At 54.9% G+C, this 13927-nt stretch overlaps 1 protein-coding gene across 4 annotated transcripts in view; it reads left to right on the top strand.

Annotated features, from left to right (window-relative positions):
* The window catches only part of CHRDL2 (chordin like 2), a gene marked incomplete at both ends in the record, with an annotated part of 31367 nt that extends 21135 nt beyond the window's left edge, over window positions 1-10232 (top strand). For 2 of the 4 annotated variants that reach the window (XM_079929655.1, XM_079929653.1), the window contains 7 exons: window positions 140-195; window positions 2034-2202; window positions 3181-3375; window positions 4728-4901; window positions 5743-5797; window positions 9301-9393; window positions 10142-10232. In XM_079929655.1, coding sequence (XP_079785781.1) covers window positions 140-195; window positions 2034-2202; window positions 3181-3375; window positions 4728-4901; window positions 5743-5797; window positions 9301-9393; window positions 10142-10232 — 833 coding nt within the window. The remainder of the gene's footprint in view (window positions 1-139; window positions 196-2033; window positions 2203-3180; window positions 3376-4727; window positions 4902-5742; window positions 5798-9300; window positions 9394-10141) is intronic. The other 2 variants (XM_079929656.1, XM_079929654.1) reach the window with 2 other exon arrangements.
* Between the last annotated feature and the right edge of the window lie 3695 nt (window positions 10233-13927).

The raw sequence follows: 13927 nt of genomic DNA, 5'->3' as shown, positions 1-13927 counted from the left end.
CAAAGGGACCTACTGGTGTGGGGGGCTGCAGAAGTGGCAACAGGCCTTGGAGGGGCAGAGCCTAGAGGTGGTGGCCTGCAGGGCTCTGGCCCCAAGGCTGAGGAAGCAGAGGCTGACCCAACTCCCTTTGGGTTTTCAGATGGGTCAAGTGAGAAGTCAGCTGAAGAGGATGCCACGCAGTCACACCGTGGGGTGGTGAGTGCACAGCTTTAGGGACAGGGTGGGGAGAGGAGGGGAGGGCGCTGGTATCCAGGGCCTAGGTCTCCTTGCTCTGGAGCAGGCAATACCAGTTGTTGCCCTCGTTTCTCATTTGTCCCCTGGGTCAGCTCCATTAGCCGCCACCAGGTTCCAGGCCCTCTCCTTAGACTTCCATCCTGGCTCCCACCGTGGGCTGGTGAGTCAGGAGGGGGGTCTGGGATAAAACACCACACAAGGCAGGAGCAGGCCCCAAGCTTCCTAATTTCCTTCCTGGAAAATTCTGACACTGTTCCACCCAGAGCCTGTGTCTGTCCTTATTCAGGCCGCCTCTGGGCAGCATGTCCCCCAGGGGAGTGGCCTCTGACTTGGGCCAGCCTTCCCCATCTAGCTCCTGAGGTACCAGTTCTTCGTCTGGGGCTACCTCACTGTTGCTGGCTCCATCTTGACCCCTCTCGATCTTGGTCTAGAGTTAAGATGAGCTAACCTGCCCAGCGCTCTCTGGTCAGAGAGGAAAGAGGTGGGAGAATGGGCCCGCACACTGACTCACGTCCCTGTCTGCACCTGTGCTATGTCTATGATGTGAAGAGCTCCACCTGCTCTTTCATCCTGGGTCACCTGGACCCTGGGGGACTCGAAGGGGGGGGTTCCCCTTCCCAGAGACTCCCCGGGGGTCTGAACGAATGCACTCTCCCTTCTCCCCTGCCAGCTCACCCCCACTTCCCAGGCTGGGCTTTGTCTAGCGGGTGCTGGGCCACGGGACCTGACCATGTCATCCCCCTTCCTCCCCATCCTCTCCCCAGGAGGCAGCTAAGTGAAACCCACCAGACTTAGTCCCAGGCCCCGAGCAGCTACTTACTGACTTGCTGGATGCCGTGGGCAAGTCACCAATTAGGGGGCTGGGCTCTTCCATTCCTTTCTGCCTCTATTCTACTTGACAAGCATTTCCTGGGTGCCTCCTGTGTGCCTCGGCCTGTGCTGGGGCCTGGGACACAGTTTCCACTCTAGGAGCTCTTGTGGGCTCAGTCCAGCCATCAGAGGACTGACTCAGAGACTGTACAGTCAGAAAGGGGCTGCAGAAGAAGGCATGTGAGTGACTCAGTGTCAGTGACGGGGTGGTAAGCTCTGCCCTTTGCCCCCAGCCCACTTGCTCCTCTCCCACGGCCTGGAGCTCCCAACCCCCAATCTCTGGACTGGGGAGCCCCTGCCCTGTTAGGCTGCCTTCACACACACACCCTTTGTTCTCACTGCCAGCCCTCCCAAGACCTGATCTGGAGGGGTGGGGTCTCGGGATGTTGGATTCCAGAGACTCAGGAAAGGAGGCTCCCAAGACCCATCATCTCCAGACAGGGCCTGCCCTCAGCCCTCCTGCCTGTGGGATTCCGGGGCCTGGTGGGATCTTCAGAGGCCCATCCCCTGTCCCATCACCTAAATCTTCTTGGACAAAGAAGAATTTCCTGACTCTCATCCTCACTACATTCTCACCTTCCATTTCTTACATATTAAGTTCTCCAGGTCCCTGATCACTTATGTCTCCCAGATCAAGACCACAGTACCCTTGCCCATCTCAGCCCCAAGGCTCTGGCTCTGCCAGCCTGAGAAGGGCTCAGTGGAGGCTAGATTTCCAAACCACTATCCTCTGAGAGTCTTCAAAGGCCTGGGAACATCTTCGACCCCATCCAGATCTTCTTTCTACCCAGAGCCTATGCCCTGTCTTCCCTGGGCCATCAGGCTCAGTCACTAGAGCCATCCTCAGGCCTCTCCCCGCAGCGTCTGTCTGGCTGCTCCTGCACTGGCAGTGGCCTGTCGGTGATCTGCATCCTTCCTGCCCTTTGCAGAGACATTCCCAGGATCCGTGTTCAGGGGACGGTGGGAGAAAGAGAGACCTGAGCACCCCAAGCCCCACTGGCCCCAGCGCCCCCCTGGGCTTCCTCCCTCGCCACTTCCGACCGAAGGAGGCAGGCAGCACGACAGTCAAGATTGTTTTGAAGGAGAAACATAAGAAAGGTGGGAACTGGAGCCTCTGCCGACCCCTGAGGTGGGAAAGGGGGGCCCTGACCGCTCCCACTTCCCATCCCTGCACCTCCACTGAGTGGTTCCCCAATCTCAACTTGGCCATGAGCTTGTAGACCCCTAGAACGTCGGGTCTAAACCCCCATTTGACAGATGAGGACACTGAGGTTCAGAGTATTGAGTTAGAGACAGAACCAGTCCTGGAACCAGGACTACGGGCCATACAACAATATTTTTTTTAGCATCTGCCACGTCTTTGCTGGGAATTGAGGGACACAGAACAGACAGATGAAAATGGTCCCTGTCCTCCAGGAGCTCCTAGACTAATAGGGCAGACAGACGTGTACATTAATTATTATAAGATAAGGAAGTGGTGAGGGAAAGTTTTTTTTGTTTGTTTGTTTGTTTTTTTGAGGGAAAGTTTTTGATGAAGGAAGGAGGACACAGAGCTGGGCTGCAGGAGGATGGTTGGGATGAATCAGGGAAGGAGGCTAAGGGGACAATTGTGGCAGCAGAGGGTGAGGAAAGAGGCCTCACTGCAGGGCACCCTGATTGGTGGAGTGGGAGGGGTTGCAGAGGCATCCGTCCAGCCCCTCACTGTACAGATGGGACACTGAGGTTGAGACAGGAGAAGGGACCTGACAGAGCTCACATGGCCAGGTAGTGACAGCACTTGATCACAGGTCTCCTACTGTCAGGCCATCCCTCCCCATGCCCCACTGGAGGTGCCTGTGAAGTGCAGGGGAGGACTCTCCATCTTCGGCAAGAACTTACTGGCCCATCTCGGCCCTGAGTGCTGAGATGGGGGATGTCAGGGACAGAGGACTGGTTTACTCCCTGGCCTCCACTTTGCAGGCAGTGTGGCTGGGCCAGACTGGTGGAGCAGGGGCGCCCCAAGGACCTACTCCCAGCCATTATTGGACTCTGACCCGAGTCCGAGGCACTGACCCTCCTCCCTTCCTGCCCTTCCAGCCTGTGTGCATGGCGGGAAGACGTACTCCCATGGGGAGGTGTGGCACCCAGCCTTCCGCTCCTTTGGACCCCTGCCCTGCATCCTGTGCACCTGTCAGGACGGCCGCCAGGACTGCCAGCGGGTGATCTGCCCCACTGAGTACCCCTGCCGTCAGCCCAAGAAAGTGGCTGGGAAGTGCTGCAAGATTTGTCCAGGTACAAAGAGGGCCTGGGGGCAGGGAGGGCACTGGCCAGAGTGAGCCATGGGTCTCTCTCCCCAGAGCACAGACACTTGGAACATCTCTGACATGGATGGGGCATGGCCTCAGAGCCAGGGGATGTAGGGGTTATCACATGCACAGAATGTTAGAAGCACAGCAGTGAAAAATGCCCAACTCATAAAATATTAGACTTATGGAACCATCTACTGTTACAGATTCAGAGACTTTCAGACATACATAGAATCAAATAATGTCCTGGATTCTGTGAAGTCATAAAATCTTAGGCTAGTAGGACTTTTAAGAGGAATGGCCAACATTTATTGAGCACTTATCATGTGCCGGGTAGGTATTTTGGCTGAATTCATGTAATCCTCACCAAAACGGACAAGGCAGGCATCTTTATCTCCATTTTACAGAATGAGAAGATAAATACCTTGTCCCAGGTCCCAAAGCTGTAAGTGACAGAGCTGGGATATGAACCCTGTCGGTCTTATTCCAAAGACAATGCCCTCTTTTTATTTACTTATTTATTTATTTTGGCTGCGCAGCGCGGCTTGCAGGATCTTAGTTCCCTGAGCAGGGATCGGATCCCAGGCCCACAGCAGTGAAAGCACGGAATCCTAACCACTGGACCGCCAGGGAATTCCCACAAAGACCATGCTCTTGACCACTGCTGTCTTCCTTCAATCCTCATCAACATATGGGAAAACTGAGACCCAGAGAAGGGAAGGGAACTTCCTAAGTCACACAGCAAAAGAGCAGTGGAGCTGGAACTGGAACTCCTTCTAGAACCTGTCCTGTATCACACTCATCATCATTACTGCCATTGTCACCTCAATCCCTCCCAAACCTTTCATTCTACGTGTGTTCAGTGTGAGCCTGGGCTGGGTGGTATGAGTCACTCAAAAGACTTGGAGAACATGATTCCTGCCCTTCACCCTGTGGGTCTATTTTAGAGAGAAAACATACCCAAGTGAAACAATTACAAGGCAATGCAAGGCAGTGTGGGATTAAGGGCCTGAGGGAGAGGCATAAGCAAGAAGGGTTTTACAAGCTATGGGTGGGAGGAAATGGTGCGCTGAGCTGTTCCAGGTGGGCTGCCTGGAAGAGGTGGAAGGTGAGCTGGGCCCTGAAGGGTGAGAAGTTTCCTGACATGCTAATCAATGGGAGGTGAATGGGGGAGAGGCCCCTTCTGTCTTCCCCAGAGACCTCCTTCTCTTCCCAGGGGCACCAGAACTTTCCCAAGGGCCCTATTGACCCTGAGGGAGATGTCAGACCAGTGGCCCCTCTTCCTGGGCTACCAGGGGTGGGGAGACAGAGTGTTCACGAGCTCCTTGTCTCTCCCAGAGGACAAGGCAGACCCTGGCCACAGTGAGATCAGTGCCACCAAGTGTCCGAAGGCGCCGGGCCGGGTCCTTGTCCACACATCAGTATCCCCAAGCCCGGACAACCTGCGTCGCCTGGCCCTGGAGCGTGAGGCTTCTGAACAGGTGGAGATCTACCTCTGGAAGCTGGTAGAAGGTGAGCAGGGGCCCACTCCCACTCTGGCCTGTCCCCCTTCCTTTGCTGCAGACCCGCCAAGGGTGGTAAGGGAGTTTTGTTGATCAAGTGCCTCTGGCCCAGGAAGACCTGCCTTGGGCCACCTTCCAGCTTTGAGTCCCAGATTCCGAGATAGAGGGAGACTGATTCTATCTGACAATTCTGATAAGCTCACCCACTCTGAAATGCCAGGGCCTTGAAGTGCTCCCTCTCCTGGGGGAAAGGGGTTTTTACACTTTGTGAGGAGCCAGGAGAGAGTAATGCCTACCCTGATAAAACAAAGAGCTGTCTATTGGTAGAATTTCAGCAGACTGGGAGGAGAGATCTTTTCAGGCAGGAGGGCCCTCACAGCATCCTCAAATCCTCAAGGCTAGTCTCATTCAGCCCTTTCTATAAGGTGGATTCTATCCCTCCAAGGTAAGTCGACATCAGAATATGTTTCTCATTCTGTAGAAACTCACCCTGTTCAGCAGGCTGCTCCTATCACCAGCTGAAGGTCAAGAGTTTTCATTGATAGGGAATTGCCGAGAGTTCAGTTGTGGGGCTCTTCTTGTAAAACATAAATCCCCTGGATAGAGTAAAACAAATTAAAACCTTTAAGTGGAAATTAGCTGTAAGGTCAATTTATTGATGTGTTTGGCTGGCAGTGGGGAGGTGGGGGAGATGTGGGGGGTGAAAGAGGGGATGATAATAAGAATGATGACAATGATAATAACAACCAATGTGTGAAGCACTTTGGAGTTTACAAAGTGCTTTCACGTTCATTATCTCATTTGATCCTCAACGATCCTGAGAGTTAGGTATTATTATCCCCATTTTACAGATGAGGAAACTGAGGCTCAGAGAGGTGAAGTACCTGGCCCAAGGCCACACAGCCAGTAAGTGGAGGACGGGAGCTAGAGCCCAGGTCTTGTGACGTCAGATGCGGCTCTTTCCCTGCTCTACTCTGCCCCCTGTCGTAGGAGGAATGGACGAAGAAAGCGGAGCTGTTCAGCCTGGAGAAGAGAAGACTCAGGGGGACAGGACCGCTGGCTTCATGGCTCTGAAGGACTGCCCCAGGCAAAGGGAGCAGTTGTGTTCTCAGTGACCACAAGGGTCAGAACAACAAGCAGGGGCTTTGGAATCACACAGACCTGGGTTTGAATCCCGGCTCTGCCATTTCTTAGCTGTGTGGCCTTGGGCAATCACTTGACCTCTCTGGGCCTCAGATTTCTCTTCTGTTAATGGGAGAGAAGGGGTTTTGGAGGATTACATGAAAGAATATAGGTACCACCCCTGACCTATAGTAAGTGCTAAAAATGTCAGCCTCCTTCTTATCCCGCCTCATCAGTTGGTTAGAATTGCAGAGAGGCAGGTTTCAGTTTATGAGAGGAAGCACCTTCTCAAGCGTAAAGCCTTCCTGCAGTGGAAGGGAGGAAGCAAGTTCCATTCACGCAAGTGTGCAGGCAAGGGCTGGGTGGGGATTTGGCCACTGGCTGAGGAGTTCAGTTCAATAACCTTCGTGATTGTTTTGAGCCTTGAGATTCCATCTTTCCCTGGACAGGTGGGGCTGCATGTTTACGATGGGCCTCCTCCCACCCCTCTGTGACCACAGAGAGTAACAGGCCCAGGCTCTGTCCTCAGGACCCCATGGCTCTGTGCCCTGGGTGCAGGAGGAGCTCCCTGGGAGCTGAGCTGGTCAGGGAAGGCTTTGTGGAGGATGGGCCTGAGCTGGACAGGACTTAGAAAGGCAAGAGGGGCACACTACAGGCAGGCTGACAGTGACAGCCTCAAACTCTGGTGCCAGAGCCCATGTTTACATGCCTGGTGCTCTGTGATTGGCATTTAGCAGGTACTATATATAATGTGCTTCAATTCACCCACATATAAGAAAGATGAAGGGTATGTATTAATGCCCCATTTTGCAGATAAGAAAACTGAGTCTGAGAGGTAAAAGGACTTGCTCAAAACCACACAGTTTAAACAGTAAAGCAAAGATTCAAACCCAGGTCTTACTGTCCCCAGTGCCGCCTCCACAAAGGTGACCTTATGCTTTTAGGGAAGGGCCTAAGGAAGGCCCAGGATGGCAAAGAAGGAGGCATGATAGCTCAAGGCAAAATCTCATTACCAGGCGGCCCAACAAAAAGGAACAAGGTGGGGAGGACTCTTCAACTTCACAATGCCAGGCCCTGCCATCCTGTCACTAGCAAACCTTCCCCCACCCCCGCCCCACTATCTCCTGAGCCTCTGGGTGCCTGAAATGCCCCATCAGCCTCCCTGTCTGTTACCTCCCTGTCCCAGACTGTGAAAGTCAAAACAAATTCTCCCAAGGTCTGATCGTCAGTGGGAAACCTTTCCTGTTTCCTCACCCAGACAAGTGGAAACAGCAGGCCTTGGGGGCCAGGAGAGGAAGAGGGCGATTGGCCTGGACACAAAGTGAGCAGGTGGATGCTGAAAGCTGGGCTGAGGACACACCACAGTGGGACCAGCCCCAGGCCCAGAGTCTGAGCAGAGAGCTGGCGTAGGGTTAAAGGGCTTTTTAGAGTCTAGAATTTCAGAGTAGAAGGGACCTCAGGGGTCTCCATTCCTCCCCCCGCCCCAGGAAGGAAGTCCCCCTGCAGCCTCCCTGATGGTCTCTAGCCCCTGACTGCACAGACACCCCCTCCCCACCTCCAGACAGGTGGTTCACTTGCCATTCTGGGCATGACTCTACCCAGAGAGGGTTCTTCACACTAAGCTAAGCCTGTCCTATCTCTTGGAACTCGCCCACCACTGCCACCTCTGCCTGGGACACACGGAGCCCAGCCACTCTCAGGCCTGGCACGCCCTTCAGAGAGCAAGAGGCACAACCATGACCCTCAGGCAAGCGCTTGATTCCAGGCCCCAGATCTCAGACCTTTCACTCACGCTTTATAGGCAACAGCGTGGGGACCTGCCCTCAGCCCCGTTACCCCTCCAATTTGTGTTTGGGGCTTTGTGCAGCGGCAGGACTGGAGCACCAGGACCTGTCCCCATCTCATGCTTGTGATGTGACCTGGGCCTCTGGAGCAAGTCTCTCCCGTATTCTGGTCCTTGGCATCTGGACCGGGGGGCCTGAAGACAGTGCTGGGCATCCCCAGCTTCCTGGACCTCAGTCCCAGGACCCATGCTGTCTCTTCCCCTCGGTGGGATCCCACTTGGATTCCCATAAGTAAGGCCGGTTCTTGGTTTTCTTGAGGGCGGTGCTGGCCTACCAGAGGTCTTGCTGTCACATCTGTTCTTTCTGGCCACAGCCCCCCGGTGGTAACAGCCGGCACGACATCAGAGCCCACGTGCTCAGGGCCTCAGCGCCATGTGTGGTGCCTGTGCTCCCCAGGGGATGCAAACATCAGGAGACACAGCTAGTACCTCATTCCCCCTCAGGGCCTGGCCTACACAGGGTACACATATATTTGCTTATCCATCCATCCATCCACCCATGGATTCATTCATTCATTCATTCAGCATGCCTAATGTGGGCCGGGTGCAGGGAACCCAAGAGGAACACCCTCCCCAAGTTCCCAGTCTGGTAAGGGAGGCAAGAGCAGACACAATGATAGCACATTAGAAATAGGAACAATCACAAACAGAAGCCAAGAGCTGTGGGTAACCCAAGGAGGAAATTATAACTATTTGGGGGAAGAGGGAGAATTGAGGGAGACTTCCCAGGTGAGGCTGGGAGGATGAGTAGGAGTTCACCTGTGGCAATAGGAGCAGGTGTTTCAGCAGAGGGGGCAGCATATGTAAAGGCTTGGCCCCCTCAGGGACCTCAAGTAGCTGATTAGGACTGTAGCACAGGCAGGGCCACTCAGAGGGATGGGGTAAACTGAGCCTTGAGCCGAAAGGGAGACTACAACCCTGACACCTGTAGTGCTTGGGTGTCTGAAGCAAATCACCTATTGATTTTTATCATACGTTCTATGTCCAGATAAAAGCTTGACCAGGCCCTACAGGCCTGGCAGCTTTTCTTCCTTCTTTCCTCCCTCCCTCCTGCATTTCCCCTCTCTGCATTGTGGACAGGTGAGTGCTGTGAGAGCAGGAAGGTGACAGTGACAGGAGCAGGGTCACGGAAGGGGAATGACGGGGTAACATGCATATTTTCCAATGACCACAGCCAGGATCATAGGTTAGAGGCGGGGTTAAAGGGGTCAGAAGTCTAGTGCAGTGACCCAGGCAAGGCATGATGGGGCCTGAATGGGAAGGGTGACAGTGGGGATAGGAGAACAGATTCAAAATATTTAGGGAATTTAGTCCACAGGATTTGGTGGCTGGTCAGAAAGGGGGAGGGGAGGGAGGTGACGGGGTCTGTCTCAGGTCTAAGTCACCCTGTTTCACTGACCACACACCCTGCCTTTCCTGCTCACGCCCTTGTCTCTGCCCTCAGGAATCTTCCACTTGATTCAGATCAAGAAAGTCAGGAAGCAAGACTTCCAGAAAGAGGCACAGAACTTCCGGTTGCTCACTGGCACCCACAAAGGTGGGACCCTGGGCTGAGGACTGGGGCCTGGGAAGAGAGCCGGGCTAGAAGCTGGGGCCTCCTGGGGAGTTCCAGGCTGCTGGTGCCGGGAGGAGGGCGGCTGTCAGCCACAGACGTCAGTTCCCGGCACAGGAATCCAGTGGGCGTCTGGGCCAGAGATTTCCTAACTCAGACGCCCGGGAGCTTGGGAGCGGGAAGGTAAAGCAGAGCCAGCTGGATTTGATCTTGGGGGTGAGGGAGACGGGGCTGTCAGAGGTGGGGCTCTGAGCCCCTAAGTCCTGGTGCTGCTTCGTTTCTCTCCACTGGAACTTTTCCCACTGAAACCTTCTAACCACGTTCCTTCTGATGCCCTTAAGTTGCTCTACACTCCCCCGAGGAAGAGGGACCCAGGTGGGTCTTCAGGTGGGGGAGAGGAAGTCACAGACGGGAGGGTCACCAGCAAGAGTCAGGATACCAGCCCGGCCCACACATGTTGGTTGTTTGAGGCGGGGTCATGTGTCAGAACCCTCTGGGATTTGGGGTGTGATGGGGTCCCCACCTCCCTCCTCCCTGTGGGCTCCAAACCCAGGCTACTCAGTCCTCGTGGTCCTAAGTTTGCCCCACCCCAGTCACCCCGTCTCTGTTGTGCACATGCATGCACACGCACACACCACACACACACACACACCACACACACACACCCCTGCACACACACATACAGCACACACACCCCCACACACACGCGACTCTTCCTCTTTTCTCCATGCAGGTCACTGGAACGTCTTCCTAGCCCAGACCCCGGAGCTGAAGGTCACGGCCAGTCCAGACAAAGTGACCAAGACCTTGTAACACAGACCTGAACAGCTGCAGATGTGAGCTCTATTATTTTTGTTGTTATATATTAATAAATAAGAAGTTGCATCACCCCTCAACCCTGCCTGCTGAGTCCATATCCAGTCTCCACGTGTTCTCACAGTGACTGCAGACAGGCAGAGACTGGCCCGCGTCCTCACGGTGAGCTGTTATGAGAGCCGGGGCTAGTTCCCCCAGCCTTCTGACCCAGACCCTCGTCTGCCATCGTGGCCTCTCCCCTGCTCTGTGCTGCTTCTGTGCCCAGCCCCCAACTACAGCGCCTCCTGCTTTTGTGGGCCATCCCCCTCCCATAGCTCTTTGGCAGTGAGCCTAGGAAAGGGGACTGACTGGAGTTAGCCAGAGGAGCGGGGTGCATGGAGCCTCAAAGTGCTTTCCCAGCAGATATTCCAGAGATCCTTACAATTGTCAGCTACACTTTACAATGAGGTCGCTGAGTTTAGGGAGGAGCAGTCATTTGCCTGAAGCCACAGAGCAGGGTGGTAGCAGATTTGGAATTGGATGCCCGGTCTCTTGCTCCAAGCTAGCACTCGTCCCTGTTCCACCGTGACCAATGTTATAAACCCAAACATTCTCACCTCAGAGGATTTCCAAGACTTGGCAGTCAGATTGCCAACCCTGGCACCATGGTCTGGGAAGAAAGCCTAACGGTTACAATTAAAGACATCAGTCATTGATCCTGCCCGCGTGTGCAATTCCTCGCCGTTTCAAAGATGTTTTAATGCCCGTGATTCTACTTGAGGTGAACTAGTATAGGAATTACCCCCATGTTAGAGAGGAGAGAACAGAGGTTCAGGATCGGCCACTGTCTTCCCCAAAGCCTCACAGTGATGAGTGGTGAAGCCAGAACCAGAATTCAGACCTACTGACTCCTAGACCTGTGCTCGCATCCCACGGCCAGGCCCACTCCCAACCCAAGCCTGATCGGAAGCCGTGGAGAGACAGTGTCAAGTGGCCTTTTGGTGGGATTCTGCCACCTGCAGCCACTTAGAGGGCTCTGCTCCGAGCCCTGGTCTTATACCTGGGCGTCTGAGGTCTGGGAAGTCGTCTAAGCAGCCTCCCAGTGCTGCCTTTACTGAGCAGGGACGGGTATCACCCTCCCCAAACTCCCTCTGCCAGCTCCCAGGGGGCCTGGATTGAGAGTCTGGGGTTTGAGGAACATGGTTGCAACCTCCCCCTCATCCTCTGAGTCAAAGGACATCCAGCTCCTCACAGCCTCTGCCTGGCCCTCCTGGAGAAGACTCGCCATTCTGGCCTTGTTTGCTCACCACGTGGGGTTAACTTGGAAGTCCAGGCGTGGCTTCTGAGCCTCCTGCATTTAAAGCATAGGAGCCAGCCATTCACACCATGAACTGGTCATCCTTCAACCTAGCTCAGATGTCTCCTGCTCAGCGGGGCTTTTCCTGCCACGCCACCCCCACCCCTGCTCCTGCACAGGGGCCCCTCCCCTCGGCTGGAGAATGGGGTGGAAGGCAAGGCTCTGTAATCAGAGGCATCTCCGGGGCCTCAGGACAGGAATGACTTCCCTGTATACTTTTCCTGGTGTTGCAGGCCAACTGCCTTCCTGGTTTCTCTCATGGACTTATCCGAAGCCTGTGATGTTCACCCCAGATCTTTCCCACCATGGGAGCATGTTCAGCCCATCAGCACCTCCGGACTTTGGTCCAGACTTTTCTGAGTGTGTCAACATAAGGCTTGCCTTGGGAATCTCTAAGCAGCTCTCCCAGGGCTCTACATCACTCTGAGTTGTCTTCTCCTTCCCTGTATTCATTCATAAGACACTTTCTGATCTCCACTGGCCTAGGCCTTGTGCTAGATGACTGACACAGTGTAAGGAACCAATACGGCCCTGCCTGTCCCTAGGGAGCCAAAATCTTGAGCAGGAGATGAGGCCTCACAACACCATGAGTACCAGGGCTGTGACAGCAGGGCTGTGGGGACCACAGCCCCTGCCCAGATGGAGGACACTTCAGCTAGCTCTGAGGGATGAGCAGGAGTTAGAGGAAAAGGTGGAGGCAGGGAGAGGCGGGTGGGACAGTGGTACAGGAAGAGACAGCTTCATGGAAGACGAAAAACAGCATCTTACAAGGAGAACCACAAACAGCCCACTGTTGCTGGATAATAAAATGTGAGGCAAAGAGCAGAGGGAGGTGAGGCTGAACGCCCGGCCGAGAAACTTTGGCATCATCCTGAGGGCAGCAGAGAGCCCTGGAAGGGTTTCAGTGCTTTGGTCAGATTTGTGGTTTAGAAAGCTGGCCCTGCCTGCTGGGTGAAGCACGGTGTGGAGGAGAGAGGCGGAGACCAGGTAGGGGGCTGCTGTGGGATCCCTGGAAGGGATGACAACGCCTGGGCAGGAGGGAGGCGACGGGGGTGGGAGAGAAGGCAGAGCTGAGGAAGAGGGGGGAGTCGGGGTGCAGCTGGTGCCTCACGTGGTGACCGAGGGGAGAACCCAGGAGTTTCAGCTGAGCTGAGTCTCAGGAGAGAACCCCAGCCCTTTGGGTATATTATGGTCTGGAGAGGAGGCTGGGCCAGAGACAAGGATTTGGGAGCTGTTGGCCTGCAGGTGGTAACTAATGCCAGGAGATGGGAGACATTGGCCTGTAGAGTGAAAAGAGAAGGGTCATTAGGACAGAGCCCCGGGGCATCAGCAAAGGAACTGCATGGAGGCGAGAGAGAAGCCAGGAGAGTGCACGGCTGAGAGTCCAATAGGTGAAACCTGGAAAGGGGGCTTCTGGTGACCATGGCCATGGGCACTGTGAGGGGAACTGGGAGGCAGGAGCAGGTTGTGCAGGGCTGAGGCGGTGTCTGGGAGGTGAGGAAACAGACAAGCCTTTGAAGAACTTGGGTGGTAAAGGAGAGGAGAGAGGCAGGGCAGCGGCTGGCAGTGAACATGAGATGGAAGAAGGGGGTTTTTCAGGCGGGAGAGATTTAAGCAAGTCTTGCTGATGAGGAGACCTCACAGGAGAGGGAAAAGTAGAAGAAATAGGAGTGAGGATGGAGGAAGGGAAGATTTAGGGACAAGTTAAAATCCATTCTTCCCCAGCCACTAACTCGCTGCATAACCCTGGCTGGTCTCCCCATGAGTGGGACGGGGGAGAGGGATGCGGTGGTCTCCTGGGGCTGCCCAGCTCTATCCCTGATGGGGCTCCCTGAGACCGCAGCAGGGAGTCCTGTGGGATCCACTATCTTGGTGGCCAGGCTGGGCTCTGCATGAAGTAGGGACATCCCCTCCCACAGGCACGGTCAAGTCCGTTGTCTCGTCTAACCCCCGGAACAACCCAGTGAGGTGGGGCATGTCAACCATATTATGGAGATGAGGAAACTAAGGCTCAGGGAGAGGAAGTGACCTAATTAAGATCACACATTAGTAAATGGAAGGCTTGGATTCCAGCTGAGGTCTGGGATTCTGCACCCTGATGGAGCCCAGAGCACTGGAGGGGCCAGGTCCTGGGCTGGAGCAGGTGCAGCCTCTGCTCCACTCAACCTTCCCAGGTAGCTTCCTGCCCCCTAAACTTGATCATCCTATTATGAGGCCACACCTGGCCTCCAGATTTCCTGGAGAGGCTCCCTCCTCCTCCCCCTCCCCTCCCGCTCCTCCTCCTCCTCCTTCTTCTTTTCTTCCTCCTCCAGCAGCTGTGAAGCCACCTCCCCCTGTCCCCCAACAAACCCTGGGCTCTGGGAAATG

This window comes from Stenella coeruleoalba (assembly GCF_951394435.1).
Source record: "Stenella coeruleoalba genome assembly, chromosome: 8".
NCBI lineage: Eukaryota > Metazoa > Chordata > Mammalia > Artiodactyla > Delphinidae > Stenella > Stenella coeruleoalba.
This window is presented reverse-complemented; position numbering and strand designations above follow the sequence as displayed.